The 20,272-nt window shown below is 44.6% G+C and overlaps 1 protein-coding gene across 3 annotated transcripts in view; it reads right to left on the bottom strand.

Moving 5' to 3' along the window:
* Nucleotides 1-4,931: 4,931 nt before the first annotated feature.
* LOC136445283 (protein patched homolog 1-like) overlaps nucleotides 4,932-20,272 on the bottom strand; it is a 62,313-nt gene continuing 46,972 nt past the window's right edge. For all 3 annotated transcript variants that reach the window (XM_066443201.1, XM_066443202.1, XM_066443200.1), the window contains exons 14-22: nucleotides 19,706-20,018; nucleotides 16,681-16,826; nucleotides 16,325-16,523; nucleotides 15,840-16,111; nucleotides 14,089-14,226; nucleotides 13,050-13,192; nucleotides 7,893-8,262; nucleotides 6,821-7,075; nucleotides 4,932-6,582 (exon numbers count right to left, since the gene is read on the bottom strand). In XM_066443201.1, coding sequence (XP_066299298.1) covers nucleotides 6,821-7,075; nucleotides 7,893-8,262; nucleotides 13,050-13,192; nucleotides 14,089-14,226; nucleotides 15,840-16,111; nucleotides 16,325-16,523; nucleotides 16,681-16,826; nucleotides 19,706-20,018 — 1,836 coding nt within the window. In that variant the 3' untranslated portion in view covers nucleotides 4,932-6,582. The remainder of the gene's footprint in view (nucleotides 6,583-6,820; nucleotides 7,076-7,892; nucleotides 8,263-13,049; nucleotides 13,193-14,088; nucleotides 14,227-15,839; nucleotides 16,112-16,324; nucleotides 16,524-16,680; nucleotides 16,827-19,705; nucleotides 20,019-20,272) is intronic.

Raw genomic sequence — 20,272 nt, forward strand, 5'->3', positions numbered from 1 at the left:
AAAACTAACTTTATACTTGAAATCAAATCACATTAGCACTGATGTCAGGGGAAGGCAGATAAATTTTTCAGAAAAAAAAAATGAAAGGGTTTGGAAAAGGGACAAGAATGGTTTCAAAACCCGCCTTTGTCAAGGAATGCAATGGAATAACCCAATTTTAGCAGTAAGAAGTGGAAGACAGCACTGTGCTCACAGGGGTGTGCAGGGTCTGACAGGTGGGAGGTCCGTGGTTTATCGCCCCTCCTCCACAGGTGAATAGGTGAGGCTGGTACTGTGCAGATATCATCAAACACAAACAACGTCCTGACAGGAAGTAAACTCAGCCTGGAATTCCTGCCATGTTTGTGTCCTCGTCTTGTTTACCGAAGATCAGAGGGAGTCCGCACGGTTTAGGGCGTAACAACAACGTTGTGGGATAGTCTCCGCCAGACTCCTTCGATGGCTCCTTCGATGGCTGAAAATTTTTAAAATTTACCAAACAGAGTGTATCATTTGCTCCTTTGGTTAACCATTCAGCCTATTTGTCTGCTAGCTTCTATTTTTTTCCTAGCCTACAACAGGTCTTGCTAAGGAGTCATGTATAGTAGAATTCTGCAAAGAATAGTGTGAATAATTGGCCAAGAAAGTCAGTCAGTGGGATCTGGAAATGGTATCATTTCCCTTTGCACAGGCAAATGAAACCCTTTGGTGGCCAAACCCGTCTTGCAAATTATTCACCCTACAGCCAATGTAGTTAGTCTCGTAGAGACTATATTTTTCCAACCACCAAGGGACTCTGATGGAAACAACGAAACGACCACCTTGTGCGCCAGGTGTGCACAGGAAACAGGTGGGCAGGCCCCCAGCATTTCCAAGATCTACTTTCTGGGTGTCGCATTTCGGTAGGAATGTGTCTAGTGGGACCAGTCTACACTTGTCTTTCAACGTCAGGAACACAACACAAAGCAATAAACTGTTGTCACTCATTCTAATGGGCTGAGAGGGGCACTTAGAGGAGGCACGAAAATCATGTCACTTCAACTTTCCACCACACGTACATGTTTGTTTGCATTATAGACCATGAGATTTGGTCTTGAAAATATGAAAGTTACAGAGTTTTACAGAGAGTTATGATAATCTAGTGGAAGGTATAGGGCTGTTTGCTACATCATAAAACATAATATTACATATTATTTCACCTGCAAAGCTTGTGTCATAGCACGTCTGTTGAAATGCATAGAATAAAAAGATACTTAAATAGTTATTGTTATAATCTAACATGTGAAGCATTTGCCATAACTTGTACATGTATCTCAGAAACATATTACCGGTAAGCAATAAAGTTATCCATTCCTTCATAATGCAATCCTCCTTAACTCATTATTCAGTTATTGAGATGAGGTTGGGCTTTCCCACATTGAAAGATTGAGACATGTCTCTTTAGGACTTGAACAAAACATACCGTGCATCAGCCACGACTCCACAGCTGGGGTGTTTCATCCTCCAGCACATCAGACAGCTATGACACCAGCTGATAAACTTCCTCTCTTGCTTTGAAACCTTCCAGGACTTCAAGGAAAGAACAAAAGTTGCTTAGAGACATAGGGATAAAAGTTCTCAAATTTACATGGTTATTTCAAAACTGAAACTCTAGTATTAGTTTTGCTGTTATGTTGCATACTTATGTTGTAAAATTGAGGAATAGAATGAATGAGTTATTGAAGGATGAAACTTGGTCATTTTGAATTCTGAAAGATGCTAGGAATTTGGACCAAACAATTAGTCAATTCCACATTACCGAGAGGGTGTTTGTTGCCTTTTGTTCTAACATTTACAAAACCTTTGTAACAATCTTTATGTCATATATTTCAATTTATCGTTGAATGCACACCAAAGTTTCATTTGTCATTTGAAAGTTCATTTCGTTTTTTTTCTGTTGTGACTTTCATACATGTAGATACTAGGTCATTCTGATGCAGATATCTAACTCAGAAGTTGATTAAGTTTTTGTAGTGACTAGTGTTTAGGAGACTATACCAGGTTTGAGTATGATTAAGAAGTGTTAAGCATAGGCTGGTTGGTTGATACCTGCAAAGCGGCATCTGCCTCGTCTTAGTAGACTTTACGAGTTGGATTTGTTTGTTTTTACTTGTGCTGGGCTTTTTTAAAGGCATGTCAGTCCTTATTACACTCCAGCTGGCCTCAAGAAGCAAGGACATGATTGTCATAAAAAGGCACATCATAAGCCCCTAAAAAGCCTGATTCCTGGAGTCTGCTAAGGAGGCTACTGCTTCGCCATCAACTGTTGAAAGAGAACCTCCAAATGTTCCCGCCATAGTTCAAACATGCTCTGTCCCATTGGTGAAAACAATGCGGTTTCTCAACTTTGATCCTTCGAAGCTTCCCAAGGTCCGTGGAAAGCCTCAGAATGTCATAATTAAGGAAGGGAGGGGTCCGGAGATGGGTTAAGCCAATGTTTTCCTTGCCCAAACCTGAACAAAGGGACTCAAAGGTGTTCCGGATTCCCTTCTCAGCTGGCTGGGTGCGTTCGGTTCCCATCAAAAGTACGAACTGTGTCAAACCTACACATAACAGGTTTACCTTCCATTATACAGAGGAAGTTGGCAGGAGAGGCATTCCTGTCACAGACAATAGGGGAACATCAGCGGTGAAGTGGCGGTAAAGCCGTTATTTTGTCTCTCTATGGAAGAACGAATTCCAGATTAATGCAAGACTGGGTAAGTGGGGGACAAGTGTCTAATGAGGATTACATCTGTATGGAGCCAACCTTGTAAATAGGAAATGTTGGCTTGGCGGACATCCTTGTTGTGTATCTCTCTGTAATCCCTAGGACCTGACTGGCGGGTCGGAAGGTGTAGTCAAGGCAGGGTGGGGCTCCCGTTGGTCACCATGGCAACCAGGCATCTTGGCTGGACCTTACTGGACACTTAACCGTGGAAGGTGCAATAGGGTCTATGCAATAGCATCAGTCATAGTTGTCAGCAAGACTTGAAGTAATTCTTCCTGATTAATAACGAGTCTTTTGCTAGACAAGACTTCAGGCTATCTTTGATGGATTTGTATGATAGATAAGGATATGATCTGTAGCTCCACAAACATTCAACTTACCCCCATTAGGCTCAACACGACCCGCTGGCTTAGAATCCATCAAAGAAGCCCTTAGGCTTGTCTGGTGAAAGATTCATAATCAGTCTAACCTTAGTCTAAAAGACAGTGGTTGCTGTAAAATTTGGGAAAACAATTTGCAAGAGCTGCAGAGGAATTATAGTTGCATGTTGGGAACTCAATTATGCCAGCTAAGTTATTCTATTTGGCCAATTTCCCAGGGATTCTGGTAGAGACTAATTTAGCCTGGTTCTACCTTGCTAGAACATCTAGCTTGATGGCATGGTGGCGAACGGTCATGTGGTGAACCAAAGCTGAGCAGGCTACCCGACATCTGCTTGGAGATTACAACTGAGTAAGGAAGACCTGACATTACCTTACTCTCCAAGCAGAGGTTGAATGGGCAGATCGTCACCGTTTTATCCACCGTTTTATCATATGCCGTCATTTTTTTCGATCTGCCCATTCAACCTCTGCTTGGAGAGTAACATTACCTAGCCTTCGCAGCCCTCTAGGACAAGTAGCGTTTGCATTTACTTGTTTGGAAAGCATTAACCAATATGTTCAAAATTGCCAATCAACAAATGCCAGCGCTCCTAGAAGGCTGTGAAGGAGGCTATACATTAATTTCAAAGCAATCAGTCTATCAGTGGCAATGATAGTATCCAAAAAGCAAAAGCAGTTTTATTGCCCGAGGCGGGGCAATGACACCATTTTTGAAAAGAAATGCTCCTCCCTGTTTCAGTGCTCGCAGATCTTGGTAGGCAGTAATACTGCTTTTGCCCTTTGGATACTGTCATTGCCACCAATAGATCTGCTAGGAGATATTTATACATTGTCATCCCTGTTACTCTCCAAGCAGAGGTTGGTGGGGAAGATCGTCACCATTTTAACATATGCCCCGCTATGGGTGGGGTAGCGGACAAAAAACGGGGCATTTGATAAAACGGTGAAGATCTTCCTCACCAACCTCTGCTTGGAGAGTAATCCCTGTACTTCCATCACAAGTTGTGAACCAAGAGGAGGACGTTTTGAGCCCACCTGGGGCTGCTCAGCTTGAGGCCTGCTCAGGCCACATGACAAGCCTGACATCTGGGTCAGATGGACCCTGTGTGAGAGATAACCCCTGTCTGTCTGCTCTGTCATGTCCATCAGCTGTTGTTAGGCTGGGCTAGGCTTCAAGCAGATGTTGGGAAGGTAAAACACATTTTCCGGCTGTTCCGTTTTTCTGATACACAACCATAGTACTACATGTAGTAACAACATCTCGTTCAAAATCTCCTCGGGATAAGCTCCCCAGAGCAAAGATATCCACATTGAACGAGTAGCTGTAAAGCCACCTGTATCTAGGCTAGTCAGAAGGACAGTCTTAGTGCTGCTTATCTCCTAATTGCTATTGGCTACTACTCTATTAAAGGGAAACAACTTTTATGAAAATAATACCCCCTTCCCCCAAAAGATGTTGGGATGGATGTGTCAGGAAAACTTGGTAGTGAGAAAACATGCAAATTCACACAATAGGCTTGGATATAACTTCTGCCAATCCAAGACTTTGTTCTTCTATTTCTACTTCAGGATTTGTCTTATTTTCAAGAAGACTATGACTGGCTCAGACCTAGATATATATCTATTTTGGAATTTTGTAGCCTGATTGAATCATGCTTATAGCGGTCTCCCAACACCGGTCCGCACCTATGGCGGGAGTTTGCGTCATACAGACAAGGCATTTTGTATTTCTTTCTTCAACTGCAGTCTTACACTTAACCTAATTGTAATTTCTACTCTGTACTGACAGATAAATCAAGAAAAACACACACACAAAGAGGTTTATTTCAAACATTTTTCCTGTTTTATTTTATCTTTGTTAGATTGAAACTTTCTGTTCAAAACATTGGGGACCTTACACCAGGTCCTGCCTAATCTAGTACATCATGGCATACTTCAACCAATACAAAGTGTGTGGACCGCAGCGCCGAAATCTTTACACATCTTTCACAAACTCTTCCGGCACGATCCAGGAACTTTTAAATACAACAGTAATGTCCTACTATGGCTAGTTGTGGCTCTAAGAAAACGAAAAGAAATGAGGCATAATAACATTATATATATAAAACTCTTTAAAAATATAATCGATCTGTCACGATGAGTGTGCTTCTCTACTACTCTGTACACTACAAAAATAGACCTTTATATAAATAATTTACAAAAGAATATGACTCAATGTGAGTAACATTGCTGTTAGGGGTAACTGTAGGAGGATAAAGAGGTGGCAGTAACTTAAAAATCAGGAACAAGGTACGTGCAAGGTGATGTGCAAGCTAACAATTACAGTGGTAGCCAATGGTTTCACAATAACAAGGGTTTCACGATACATAAGGCTCACTTCCGAGGTGCCGCCAAAAAGCAACTTACAGACCGGTGTACTCGTACAATTATGGCAACTGAGAAATATTTCAACTCTACTAGTGTTTTACAAGGGCAGCAGAATACAGTTTGGCTAAGCAAAAGAAGACGTGAACATGTGATATGGCTGCCGTACATGCTGCTCAACTAGCGCTAGATGAATCTGCAACATTACAACGAAACTGAGGTAAAAATTGACAAGGCAAGGATTGAACTACTACAATGTATGTAACAACAACAAAGTTTTGACAGCGACGATATCAAAGAATACAAAGGCATGTATGGATAACTCTGATGTTAATTTCAAATCTCTATACAGTGTGCAAAAATGTCAATATAATACAACATACGGCATAACAGTCATGCCTCTTTTACACTGTTTCCTTAATTACACTGTACCACAATTTCCTTACATGGTGTATATGTGCATCATTATTTCGTTGGGGGGGCTGTTACTGGACTGAGTTTCGGATGATAATATAATATATATATATAATATATATATATTTATAGATATATCTATATATACTTAAGATACTTATACGAGAAGCTGAGAAATTTTCAACACTTCCACGACAGGAGTCCTGGCGAATCCTTATACGACATTATCGCAGGACATATTCATACAGCATTATTTTCACAAAATTTACAAAATTCTGGCACTATCATAATTATTATAATCACTGGCATATTATCAGTACCCCTCCAAACTACAATACATTGATATGCCCTTTTCCAAGTCCTTCCATCAATACAGGTGCATTTATCACCCTGTATGGGTTCCACAAACTTGCAAAAGGGGATTTTACACTAATAGTGTAGAGGGAGGGAGCACTGTTATAGTTTACATGGTGAATGAATGAACGAATGAATGTGTTCGTGGGTTTATAGGCAGTGGTACAAAGTCCTGATCATAAATAAATAAACTTTACCAAGTACTATTCTTCACTCTTTCACAAACAACTCTCTTCATAAAAATCAAAGTCTTCAAGAAATCTCATCGATCAACTGTTACTTGCCCTGAGTTCGCTTCTTCCACATTTTCCTACCCTACTGACTGTACAGCATGGAAACCTGCAGAACATGGAAAGGAAAACTTTCATTAGCAACACATCTAAGTAACATGGCAAGACAGCAAAGGCAACAAAGTGGAGTGGGAGGACGAAAAACTACGAAGATAGTAGAGACCGTATCCAACTGGCAACGTGAGTTTTAATCACCACTTGAGATAAAAACTCCTCTTGACAGTTAGATACAGTCTTTGCCATCGATAGATCTGCTTGGCCATAACAAAGCTGCAACAGAAACCCACCTATTTCTCACTGCTTCTACTTGAATCTGAAGAATTATACTCCAGTTCATACAACTTGGGTATGTCGTCCCGCCGTCGTTTTGAGTATCTATAGGAGTCCGCTGACGCGTCGTCTGTGGGTTGGCCGATCTGTACAGTCACAGACGTTGTGGCGGTGACGGTCGTCACGTGATGCGACGGTTGTTGTTGGTAGGCGCGGGACTTGCTCTTGGGCGGTCGTTTTGGTCTATTTGTTTGTCTTTCTGTTGGCCTCACCTACAAACAACAAGGAAAAAGAAAACAAACGGTTAGAATGTATTCGACACACATTGTGGGACTCATGCAACACATATCCAGCCCCCTAGTAATCCTGCAAAGAACTGCAAGCCACATCGTCTTATGTTACATCATATTCATAGTAACTGACATTTCCTAGAGGAGGAAACAACAAAAACAACTTTAACGGAGAAAACTTAACAGTTACAGATACAAAGCTACATCATTCTAGTTAGATTGTCATTATACAAGCTCTGTTGGCCCTTTTAAGACCCACCCAACTTCTAATAATATCCAAAAATCTCTTCTTATCCTTGTGTAATGCACTGGAAAGTGCAGATCTTATCTTTCGGGCCAAGGTGGCACCAGAGCAAGAAAGGAAAATACTGGAGGGTCTGAATGGCTAACAGCTGAATCAGACATTAGAGGGGAGCTTTAGAGTCCCCTCCAGTGACTGGACTGTACAGGCCAGACAGGGGGAGGTTTAGCCCTGCTCTGATGCTATCTACGCAGCAACATAAGCCAAGAAAACAAGGCAGGTGACTGCATGCATGCCAACATCAACCAGTGGATACCCTTCAGCTGTCTCTAGTCTTGATGGGGGGGATACATTTTTCCCTGCGGTTTGCCTTTCTGTCTCTCAATTTGGACCTTTTTACTCAAAAAGTCCTATTCTTAGGCCGTTTTAATCTACTATTTTGTCTGATTTTCGACACGGTCTACCAGGCTGATCACGAGTACAAAGGGCGAGACTTCTTGAATTCAAAGCTAGTTAGCGGCATGTTCTTTAAACTACAATTGTGTTACGGGTACTTACCGGGGCGTTATATTTTGTCCGCTTCGGGCCACAGCGTAGGTAGCCTGTTTCGACCTTGACCTCGGGTGACACCACGATGTCTGAATGCCTCTGCTGGAGGTACTGGTCCCCGAGGCCGGAGAACGCAATCTCGTTGTTGAAGAGATCCGACCCAAACGAGTCTGACCGCTGCACCCTGGGATACGTGTCCATGGGCACACCGGTCTCGAACGGCGGGGTTGGAGGCGGCGTCGGTGTCGGGAGATGCATTGTGTTGTCTGCGGGTTTGACTTCTGGGCCGGGGCCGATCAACGACAGGAGTACAGGGAGGAGAATCAAGCCGTTCAGCAGGCCGATGATCACCAGTGCCACCAAGACATAGAAGAAATACCTGCAGCAATAAACAAGAAAGTTTTCATCAGTATATTATAAGATATTCCTATGGATAAGGATAGAATTTCAACGATCACAAGTTTTAACATAACATGGGAAACGCTTCTATCTGCAAAAAAACGTTTTAAGGACCTTTGCGACAAGCATGGGCACAACTTCGTATTGAAGTAATCTAGCTGATATCATGTTGGGAACATTTTGCCATGTTATTCCATTCAACACTTCCAGCTGAGGTGTTACATAATCCATGCATGATGCTTGCCAACATAGACCACACATTGAGACCAACATTCCCGTACCCTCCGCCGGCCCGCGTGCCTACCAACAAGAACCGCGCCGGGATAGCCGCTGGATTGCTTTGACTCCCAACCTAGGGCACCTTTCATGTTGCTGATAGCTGATACCACCACTGCTCTTAGTTTATTCTAAGTTATTTTGGGGGGCTAGTTGTTACACATGGATCTCCCCTATCAGTTAGGCCAGCATTGGAATGCCTGACCCCCAATAAAACCACATATCCCACAGGAGTACCCCAAAGACTCAGCTTCAAGTGTAACTTTTGCCATACACTCTTCACAGTTATAAGTGAGCAGAAAAGACCGTTTACAAATCATACAGACAGTGGCTACAAAATCATCTTCTTCAGCATTATCTAATGAGACTGTAGCTTGCTTACACAAATATGCCTGAGCACTTTGAAGCTGTCAAGCCTGGCCTAGTTTTGCCTACATAAACAACAGCCTGCTGGGGGAAGGAAGTGAGGCAGGGGGGGTCTAGGGTTTATTCTAATTGCACCTTTAAATGAAAACACTTCATTCCTGTGGGATAAAAGGAGCCAGGGTCTCCTGTGACGTTTATAATAGCCAAAATACAAACAAGTATGTCTGTCGAGGACATGCCTGTTTTTACAACAGACCTAAACAGTGTAACACTAGCGACAGGGTGTTTCCTTTATAACAGACGTGTAGCCACCAGGAGGTTGGGGCAGGTATGAGGGTCCTGACAGGAGTGAGGGTTCCTGCCAGGCTGGGTCTGCCCCCATTCCACAGCTTCCTTCTTTACAGCCTGCTGCCTTCAACAGGTCCAGCCAGGAAAGCTGATAGCATCACTGGCCTCAGGCTGCAATCATGCACCCAGACTGGGCAGGCACCGTGTGGGGCCAGTGGGAGAGGGGGAGGGGGGCACCGTGTACACGGCAGAAGCCACAACCCCCTCCCCATCTCAGAGGGGCACCCCCAGGCCACCCACTGGGACTTCCAGTTCTCCTGGCTGCACGTTGATGTCAGGCCACATTAGTGATAACAACTCCAGTAAACGTGGGGCTGTATCAGGGCTGGCATAAATTCTCCCCGCACAACAGCCTCCAACAGAAAAGGGGTCACTTCACCCAAAAGGCTGGGGTCAGCGGCTGTAGCCTGGCAATGGTGGCCCCCAGAACAACACAGAGGGGCCACACAGGCCCTGCCGCACTGCCCCTGGACAAGTAACATAAACAGGGCATCCACAACCTGCTGGAAGCTGTTTCCCCTCTCCCCATTCCTTCATGACTCTCCTCTAAACACCACTGATCTGCAGCACCCTTGCCAGGCCTGGCAGGCAGGCCTATCAACACAGCATACCATCTGAGCAGCAGACTCAGCACAACTTCCACACAGCGACCCTCTGCAAACTTAGAAATCCACCTCCCCTTTCTGAAAAGCTAACACTCTAGTATTCCTGTTCACTGACAACAATTCCCACAACTTCATAATAATTTCAATATCAGATCTGAGGGACTGACAGCATAACATTTATGGGGGACTGACTTGTTTACTGCAGATTTATTTATGTTGGATTGTGAGGAATGCTCAGATGACAGTCTCCAGAGCAAGCCAGGATAAACAAAATGACTAGGAACTGGTCAGCCCCCCAACACACATGGACTCTGTCCTTTTAGGATCTTCCTGGTTTTTATTTGATCCATAGATTATTATCCCTAACTTCTGTTGCCTGTAGACTTTGTGATCTATACATGACGAATTTTGGATAAGGTTGACACTTTACAAGGCAGCTAAATCTGTGTTATCTCCCCACTTCTGTTGGTTAATAAAAGGTGTGCCAGTATTTTCTACAGGGAGTGTGTGTGTCGTGGCTGGTGGTGGGGTTGATAGGACCCCACTGGCCTGAACTTTGGCTACTCTGAAACAGAGATGAATATGGCTGCTCGCTAAATAAACATTCTGGCCCATTTCCTGCCCCCACAAATCCTTCCAAATGTCCCGACACACTCTCTGTCCCGCTGAGGCGTCACCTACAAGGCCATATGCTGCTCCCGTGGTGTAGTGGCATACGCAGCTCACACGGAAAGCTCGGGAAACGGATAGGGGGCTCGCAACACGCTATTCATATCTCCTTGTTCTTCCAAACCTTTCCTTCTCAAAACAACCCAATTTGGGGGGATGTAGGCTTGATGGGGATGCTACACAAACAAGCTGGGGGTTTATGCAGGAGCAGGGAGGGACCTGGGGAACACCAAGGCAAGCAAGCCCCTCCCCTACCAGCCTGAAATGTGGCAACCATCTGTGCTCCCGCCATGAAACTAGAACCAAGAAAAATACACAGCCATGCCACAGCCAGCCTGCCTCCATGTGCTGCTGACATTTTCCCCAAAACAGATTATCTTTCCCACCCAGGGCTGAGCGGACCCAACTGCCAGTGGAATTCTACACTGTTGCAAGTTGGAGGGGCCCTCGGGAGGGGGAATTCTACTGCAGGGAGGCCTCAAGTCCCTAGGGGAGAGGGTCGGGCTATGGTGTCCCAAGTGTGGATATCACAACTCAATCCTATGATACAAATTTGACAAGATTTGTTTTATTGTTGAGAAATGGGGAAAGAAATTAATTGAAGTTAGGGAGGGAGGAGGTCCCCTGTCCCAAGCCTGTTGCAGAGGACGTAATGGTTGGTCCCTAGTTGTGCTGGCAACTGCAAGTGGCAGCCTGGGAGGCATCTCCTCAAACTTGATTTTCTAATTTGGAAATTGTCACTTGGATGACACAGTGACCCCAGAAGTCAGCCCTCCCCCACCCTACCTGCCCCGCCCCCACTCCAGTGTCAGGGCAGGGCCCCCCTCACCCACAGATGTCACTAACGGACCTTACAAGCCAATTAAAGTCTGGGAGCAGCTTGGGAACAAATTAGCAAAAATGTGTGGCACAAGCATATCATTATGGAGCCTGTCAACTTGGATTTGGCAGGCGGGAGCCAACACAGATCTAGGTTGAAGGGCTGAAAGGGGTACAAAAATATAGCAAGGCCAACACGTGCTGGGACTCCCCAACCTCCCAGTATGATTACCACAAGCCCTCCCATTACCAGCCAAGAAATATTGGGTTCCACAAGATATACTTTTAATTGAGGCCAGTTTGCTAGAAGCCAGAGCTAGGATTGGAGCAAATCCGCACGGAAACCCAAAAGGGAAGGCAATCGTAACATGAAGACGAACAACAATCAAATGCAAACCTAGCAACAAAGCCATTTTCTCCTGCTACACCCCATCATTAACGATTTTTAAGGCAGGGATGTCATCTGGAAAATTTTATCCCTTCAACTACATAAGCAAAGCAGGAGACACCATGGGGCAGCTGGCGACAGTAGCTTGTTGCTGCTACAGCAATGACAACAGGGCTCCTTCCAAGCTTGGCCGAGCCACTGACAAAACCAAAGGCATGATAAAAGTGCCCGTAAACTATGCCAACAAACTTCTTGCAAACTCCTTCCTGTATTCACTTGCGGATGCCTGACTCTGCGTCAGCTTTCTCCGTGGGGGGCAGGGATACGAGCAGAAGGTCATAAGGCCAGCCCTGGGGTGGGGGAGGAAACACCCTTTGGAGAAGAGGTGGGGTATTTTTCAAAGCTTGCGCAAAAGCACAATGCAAGCTTAGGTGCAATTACTCCTGGAAATGGTTAAGAACTCAGCACCAGGGTCTACGCGATCCCGGAGGCCTCACAAAGTCAGTATGGAGGATTCACTCGGTGATCCTGGCAAATCAGCTCCAGTTGCTTTTGCTTAAGTTCGTCATCCTCCCCCGTGGAGGGTTCAATCCAGTTCAAAACTCCTCGCCTGAACTTTGGATACCATCAACAAGTCTGTTCCACTCTGCCTACAGCCTATAACTAAAAAGAAAAAAAATTCTCCTGTTTGGCAGCCGGGGTTGCCAACCATAACATTTCTCCAATCTGGATCTCTTCAGACCCGGGCCGCGGCTCTGCCTGTAAACGTTTGAGTCGCCCAGTAAACTTTCCTGACTCGCCTGGTTGTAAACGTTCCTTTCAACCTGTAAACCATCCGGACAGTCCCACCAAACAAAAGCCACCCAATACACAATTGTCCCACACTGGGCCGCCTCCCCACTGAGCTCTGTCTAGACCCAACTCATAAACTGTCACTTTCTGTCCCCAGAGACCGACTTCTAGAAATACTTTTTCATTACCTGGACAGGAGAAAACACTGCTTTTTTATACCACCCTGGCCAGACTGTCCTCAGGTAAATCAAGGAGTTGGAAGACATCATCCCGTCATTAACAACTAGAAGCCACAAAACTGTGCAGGGGCCATGGACAGGGGCCAAGTTAGCCCACACAGGGCTTTGCCGAACATGTTGACAATCAAGACACAAAACGCTTTGATGCAAGGCAAGGTTTCATTCAAATCTCGAGCTGGTAGCATCACAAGATTATGCTTAAGAAGGATTTTGAGTCATCCTTGAGTAAACTATATTGTACTGAAGGAAGGAAGGGGCGACTTACAGGACGATAAACTCGAACTCTGACCCTGCCAGCATGACGACACCCAGGAGTGTGGAGATGGCTCCATCAATGACGGGCGACATCATGTGTTCCAGCGCTGATATCATTCGCTCGTTTCTGTCTCCCAACGATGTAACATACGCCTGCAATACAAACATCTTATTAGATTGGTGCATTCAAACAATATATTCTTCATCAAATCTTAGTTTTCTGTTTAATACAATGGATGAAAGGGCTTCGTAGTAATTTGCAAACCTAGCAATTTTTTTCACATTTCACATATCCAATCATAAAACAGTTGTCGCTTTATATGTTAAAAGACACTGCAAAATTGAACAAATATTCCCGTAATTGTTAAGATTGTGACAGAAATACAGACACAGAAATAATAGGGTGGCATGCTGACATGTTAACCTTTACTGTAACAAGTTAGATATACAATGCTTAGATTGCCTACATTCCTAGTGATTCCCAAAATCAAAGCGACCATTGTTACAAAACTTGACATGACCCTAAAGATGTAAGGACAAATCTGCAGGTGTTCATTTGATTGTATTCTTATCCATACCCACAAAATATCAGGCAAATAAACCTGACAAGGCACTCTTGTACCGCACAACATTCCGACAAACTTGCGTCTTTTGAGGACAGCTCCTGAAGTGTAAAATTAATTTTCAGCTTGTCTTGAGTCCTTATTTACCACAACAGCACAGTTAATGTTGCTTTGAGCGGCCGTAGCTGTAAATTTCTAGTTTTACCACCCAGCTGGGCGAGTGAGTAATAAATAATGTCCGTCCTCTGGCAACACCACTGGAATACATTACTCTATACTTTCAGCTTCACCTGTGCTACAAAGTGGAGTCATCCTGGGGTCAGCCCTCGGACGGAAATGACAGCTATAAATTCCCCATGCCTCCGTAATTACAAGGTGTTTCAGGTCCGGTTAAAGATTATTGATCACTGCAATAACTCATTAACCTGTCATTCACTGGAGAAACAACTTGTTTGTCGATCAGGAGAGAAAGTGAGGAGTACTTACGAAGGATATGTGGACGGTGAATTCCACGCCGATGCCGACGGAGGCGATGATGATGACGGCGGGGATGGCGGAGAGCTTGATTCCGAGAAGGCCCATGACGCCGAACAGTTCGACCGCCATCATGGCGAGCACCGACACCTGGAAGTGAAGTGAGAGAATCTGTCAGTTACTGGCATGCTTCAACTCGAAGCTAGACTTGCCACAAATTCCCGAACTCGATACAAATCAACGCAGCTTCTCAGGTAGACAGTTAAGCTGCTGGGAGGAAAGGGGACATAATTTTTGTGTCCCTCCCCCCCACAACAGACACTTCTCAGTCCCACCTGTCAGTCATTCCCACATTATATCCCAGCTCTGTGTACTTTCTCCTGCACCCCATAATTATGGACCTCCAACCCAGCAATCAGGACCCACAGCCAATCACAGGGGGACCAAGGCCTGGGGCTCACAGCTGACAACTCTCAGTATTCCACTCATAAATCAGATTCTTCACGGGTCAGGACACCAAAGTCTGCCTGTCAACGGTAAGCCAAGGCTGCTGGAAGGAAAGTCTCCCCCCAAACGTCTTGCCGACTTCTCCGAGACGTCTACTTGTCTACTTCTCAGAGAACTCGGGACAAGCCCTGCAAGCTAGTTTTTGAAGGACAGCGACGTCACTCCACAACAAAACCACCCATGGGGACGCAGGGACGCACAACATAAACCCACTGTGCCATTAGAGAGTTGGGAACAACACTAGAGTGTTGGTGGCAAGCCTGGCAAGGTCGTTCCATTCATCTCAGCAATGCAGGGCCCGGGGGCAGAGGGGATTGGGAAGGAGCAGTGCACCTTTGTTGGGCTGACTGACGTGACTAGCCTTCCGGCAAAATCCGCGGCCTAATCATCTCTGCCACTTGTTATAGTCTCCTTGAACAGACAAAACACTAATTTGTTCCGAGGCCTGTCAATGGGAATAGGGGGTGGTGTCCTCAGCCCAATAGGCAAAAATCCTTGGAATTTTCCCCGCCCGTCCCCATTCCAACTGTGACTCAGAATTCTGTCTGTGTATCCCAACATGGAACCAACAACAAACTGTACCCATGTTACAGGCATAAGCGACCTACAAGCTTCGCAACATGCCCCGATTAGCGTTACTCATCCTCTGCTGCACAAGCATTATTTAGTTGACAACACAAATCAAAGTGAACAATAAAATACCGTCAACGGGCCCACTTTCTTTTACTGCTGGTTTCACAACACTCCTTTTTGGGGGAGCCCAATTTTCGGGGGAAGTTGAGAAGACAAAATCGAATTACTGGTGTCTGGCGCCACAAGAGTGAAACACGTCTCACAATTCTCTGCACTTCGTTAACTTAACCAACGAGTAGACCTCCCGCTTTCCCACCTATCCTCACGCAATTTCCCTTCACTACAATAATCACATAATTTTGTTAATCCCCTTTAATTACTACATCTGTGCACTCGCTTTTCCTGCACTTAACGACTCAGTAAACCTGAACATTCACAGGTAAACTGGAAAGACCAGGCCAGAACAAAGACTGGGAAAAGTCTGACGGAAGATTCAGAAGAAAACCAATCGGATAAACTACAATTCGGACAATTTTCACGCATGACCAGAGAGACATGCCCAACACATTTCAGATCTAACACCGGGAAAGAAAGAAATTAGTAAAAAAGTAATTCTCAGCTTTTCCCATATGTTTCTGGTCTGTTCATTTTACAGTTTATCCATACAGAAAAAAAAAACTTACCACAATCAGAGCCAGCCACGGGTTGACCATCACGACAGCGACCACGACAAAGATGGCAGCCATGACGGCCGCCAGCGCGACCATGAGATAGTAGCGTAGGAAGATGTACTGCTCCCAGAACGTGAACGGGACCCCCAGCGGGTACGTGGGCACCTTGGACTCCTCGCACACCTCTCGGACCTCCTTGATGAGCTGGATGAACTCGGAGGTGCTGTGAAGCCCGCTCACGTAGAAACTGAACTGGCTGTAGTTGATGGGCTGGGACTTAGGAACTGAAAGATGCAAGAAATACAGTGTAAATACAAATTGTACTAGAGAGTGGAGACTACGGCATCCTTAAATTATGGAACCCACATTTCTTTTTGACAGTTATCCAATGCACCCTCACGGTAAAGTAGGGAAGAAATACATGATAATTCATGGTTTAAACAAAGGCTTTGAGAATGACACTATGAACATAAACATCTGTATCACAAAATACTTACTTCTTAGCTCATACTCTGGGATGGTGTCCAGGTTGTCGTGGTCATTTCTATCCACACCCCACTGCTCGGGCTCCGGGCGAATCGCCGCCTGTGACGCGGTGTACGCGAAGGTGTCGTCATTAACCCACGCGGTCAGGTAGATGTAGAAGGCCTTGTTGTTGATGACACCATTACTGTCAATGAGCCGATTACTGTACAGCTGTGGACAAAAATACAAGAGGTTGCAGAATTTCATATCTAAGTTTCAAAATAAAGGAATGAAAGCTTGTTTGAGTAGGAATGTAGGCGACGTATATACAAGAGTTTTTTACTGCAAAAGTTTTGCTCCCCTTCTTTCCTCGCAAAAGGAATCTTACCTGGTCTTTGTTGATCGGGTTGTCGTTGTCTCCCGTCTGTACGAGCAGCTTGTATCCCATCACCCCCTCGTTGGTGGCGTTGTTGAACCACTTGTTTCGCTGGATGCGCCCAAGCTGCCAATCTTCATCAAAGTGAGCTTGGACATCTGTAAAGAGAGCGACAAATTAAAGAAGTCGCTCAGACAAAAACTTTATATCTTTCGATCAAATGCTTAGTTTTTGAGATACTAGTAGTAACAATTAATAGAAGCATTCAATCACTGCACGACCATGTCTAGGCATTTTGAGCAAGATTTGTATCATATAATATTCATTTTGACTTGATTCAGTCTGTAGACAGCCAAGCTAAATGTATTTCTGAACCTGATACAGATTAGAAAGCCTAGCAGGAGCTACATTCTTTCTATTCCAGTGAACTTAAATGTAGATTGAGGCAGTCTAATTAATATTTTTATCCAACCATCTGGCACCAGGGCTCGAAATTCATCTTTGGGAATAGGTGCACCCAACTCAAAAAATTGGGTGCACAGAAAAAATTTTGGGTGCACCAGATAAAATAAAGTTGAATGTTCTTCAGAACATAATTACAAAGTTTAACGCTGCTGCCTTTCTTAAGAACTTCAATCTGTAATTCTATAGCTAACTTCAAAATTTCAAACAAATAATACATTAAATAAAGTACAGCAAAAAGTTATCATGCTGTTTTTTATACTTACATTTCAAGAATATTCTGTATACTAGTGTACAATAGTACCTTAACCCTTTAGGCTACAAAAATATATAGGTGCACCAGTGCACCCAGAGTCAAAAATTAGGTGCACAGCTCCAATTTTGGGTGCACTGGGTGCACATGCACCCACTATTTCGAGCCCTGGGCACTATGGTAAAACTAACAAACTGGTAGGCGGGGTTGCTTCAGGGGCAGGCTAACCTGACACCCCCCCTCCCCACCTGAAGTGACAACTCCATAAGCACACCTTTCACTCCAGTAAGCCTGCTATGTAACAGGATCCACCCAATCTGTGTGGTGCCTACACCCCACTGGTATGTTAGCTGTCAAACTTGAACTCACAGGACCATCAGAGCACACTCCACCCATCTGATGCTTACAGAGGGATTGGGCCCGCCACACATTTAAATCTGACCACGTATCTACTTCCATAACAGACGTAACCACAGAAAGTCTATACATCCTAATCCTCCTTTTCTTTCCCTACTTTGGCTTTGAGCTAAAAGATATTTTTCAACCACACACACCTCTCCTTTGACTTTAATATTATCGTGAACAATGTGAAAGTTGCATATAATTTCATGCAACCATCTTGATTTTAACGCCTCAAATGAATGCACAACAGGCTTTCCTCGTAGTGGATATGCTAATAGCAACATCCACCTTTTAGTGCATAATGAACAGAGAATTACAAAAATCTAGAGATGCCTAACTGTGGCGATGGGACAGTTACTGATAGGGGCTGATGGCCTCTGCGGATCGTGTTACGACTGAACCTGACTGTAAACAGAGTTCTGAAAGGGTCTGGTGCCTGACCGCAACCCTGCCGCTTGCCGCCAATTCAGTCTGCTTGTTGTGCGTCAACCCTACCCCCTACCAAGACTAAGGAACCCTTTAGGGACAGGTACAGAGTCACCCCGAAATCTCTGCTATTCTTCATGAATCGTCTGAAATAGTGGTAGATAGATGGAGAAGAGGTCAGGCTTTTGTAACAGCTACATTTTCGTGTTCGACATGTCAGGAAGGGGTGTCGCTGACCGGGACGTCACGTTTGCCCGCTGTTGACATGTCAACAATCCATTATCAAGTCCACCCTGCGTTGGAAACACCTGAACTCCAACCAAAACAGAACAGCTTTTTTCCAGTACTTGTGACTGCATGCATGCTACCATGCCACATCAGTCACTTCAACAGACATGACAGGAAAACCACATCCTCCCCATGTTCAAGCTGTTAAGAAGTTGCATTCACAGATGTAGATACAAGTACTTCTAGAACAGTCCCATGCCTTAACAATACTACTGGTCTAGACATGCCTGGAAAAGAGTCACATCGTCCCTTCAGACGCATTTGGTGGCCCCATGTATGAGGGAGCTTATGGCATAAAGCCTTAGCACGTAAAAGAACCCAACACACTTAGACAGCACGAGAAGAGTAGGGGTGAAGTTTACTTTGCTGAATACACAAGCCCTATCGAATGCACGAACCGAAGCTAAAGAAAAAGCGTCATGCTTCGTCTTCATTCTGAGGTCGACCGCTCTACCTTTACCCTACTACTTGTATCTAACCCTTTACAACTGCCCTGTTACACATTTGTCAGCCCTAATCAGATAAAAAAACCTGACCAAGTAACCACACAGTTGCCCGAGACCATCTCATCAGAGAGACAAATCAACTTTGAACTTAATGTGTTGTTTATCAAGCCTGTGGCACTCCTGGTGAGGTAACCCACAGTGTTGTAGGTCTGCCCCTAGTGTTCCCCTCTCCCACTCAGGTCAGCCCTCCCTCCCACTGTGGCCTTCTCAGTGACAGCACAACTTCCGAGCAGATAAATCCCTTTCTTTTCTCCCCAGGCTTATGGATGCATCGGTTGTTAACTACTGGGTCTTTGCCTAGACACTATAATTCCCAGGTTCTGCTATAAGGAATTTTGGACCCACACTATTTACCACACAGTACACAGGTACCGGACACCAATACATACAAAATACTGCATTCATCTGCATTCATAGCATTCCACTTTTACATCTACAAGTTCTCTGAAAGAGAAATGGCCTAAGAAACTGCTTATCCTGACTTCAGATAAATATCATGGTACAGATTTCGGTGTATTGAACGTGATTATTCAATGCAGAATCTTATCAGTGAATACAGAAATATCGTATAACTATACAGTATAATTCAGACCACACTAGATCAGCGTTACATGCCCTTGTATACGCTTTGTCCTGTCCTGTAATCCCTCAAATGGTTATAATGAACAAATAAACAAGAAAATAAACAATAAACACTCACCAAACAGCCACTGCCTGAAGTAACTCAGCCAATACTCCGGTAGGTTCCCCTCCGGTGTTAACACGATCTTGTTCACGCGCATGAAATCCTCATGCAGACTGTCCAAGCCAGCCTGGCCGTTGGGGTAGTCGTAATCCGACTGTGTGACTATGTACATGTTGTAGAAGGAAAAGTATTTTGACTGCAATCGCAGGAAATCGTGCTCGCGAGAGCCCTTTGGCACGACGTCTGTTAAGTCCAGTCCATCTTCTACCGTGGTAGTCCCGTATATTCCCCCCACAAGGAGCAGCGCAAATGCCACCAGCACCGCAATCTGAAATGAAAAGATGGAACAAGTTACGACACAGGTACTTCAAGTTGAAACAATAGCATTCATGTTAACATTAAAATGTATGGAGTACAAAATCATAACAAAATGCCTCAAATCAGAACATACAACTTTTACAAGACAGTCTTTCATGTACAGACCAGGGTTTTTGCGTGAACCCAAAGCCCAAAAAGCCTTTTAATCAGCATAGAAGAAATAAAAGCAGAAAAGTAAGAAGGACGTCAATTTAGGGATATAAA

This window comes from Branchiostoma lanceolatum, chromosome 11, assembly GCF_035083965.1.
Source record: "Branchiostoma lanceolatum isolate klBraLanc5 chromosome 11, klBraLanc5.hap2, whole genome shotgun sequence".
Classification (NCBI taxonomy): domain Eukaryota; kingdom Metazoa; phylum Chordata; class Leptocardii; order Amphioxiformes; family Branchiostomatidae; genus Branchiostoma; species Branchiostoma lanceolatum.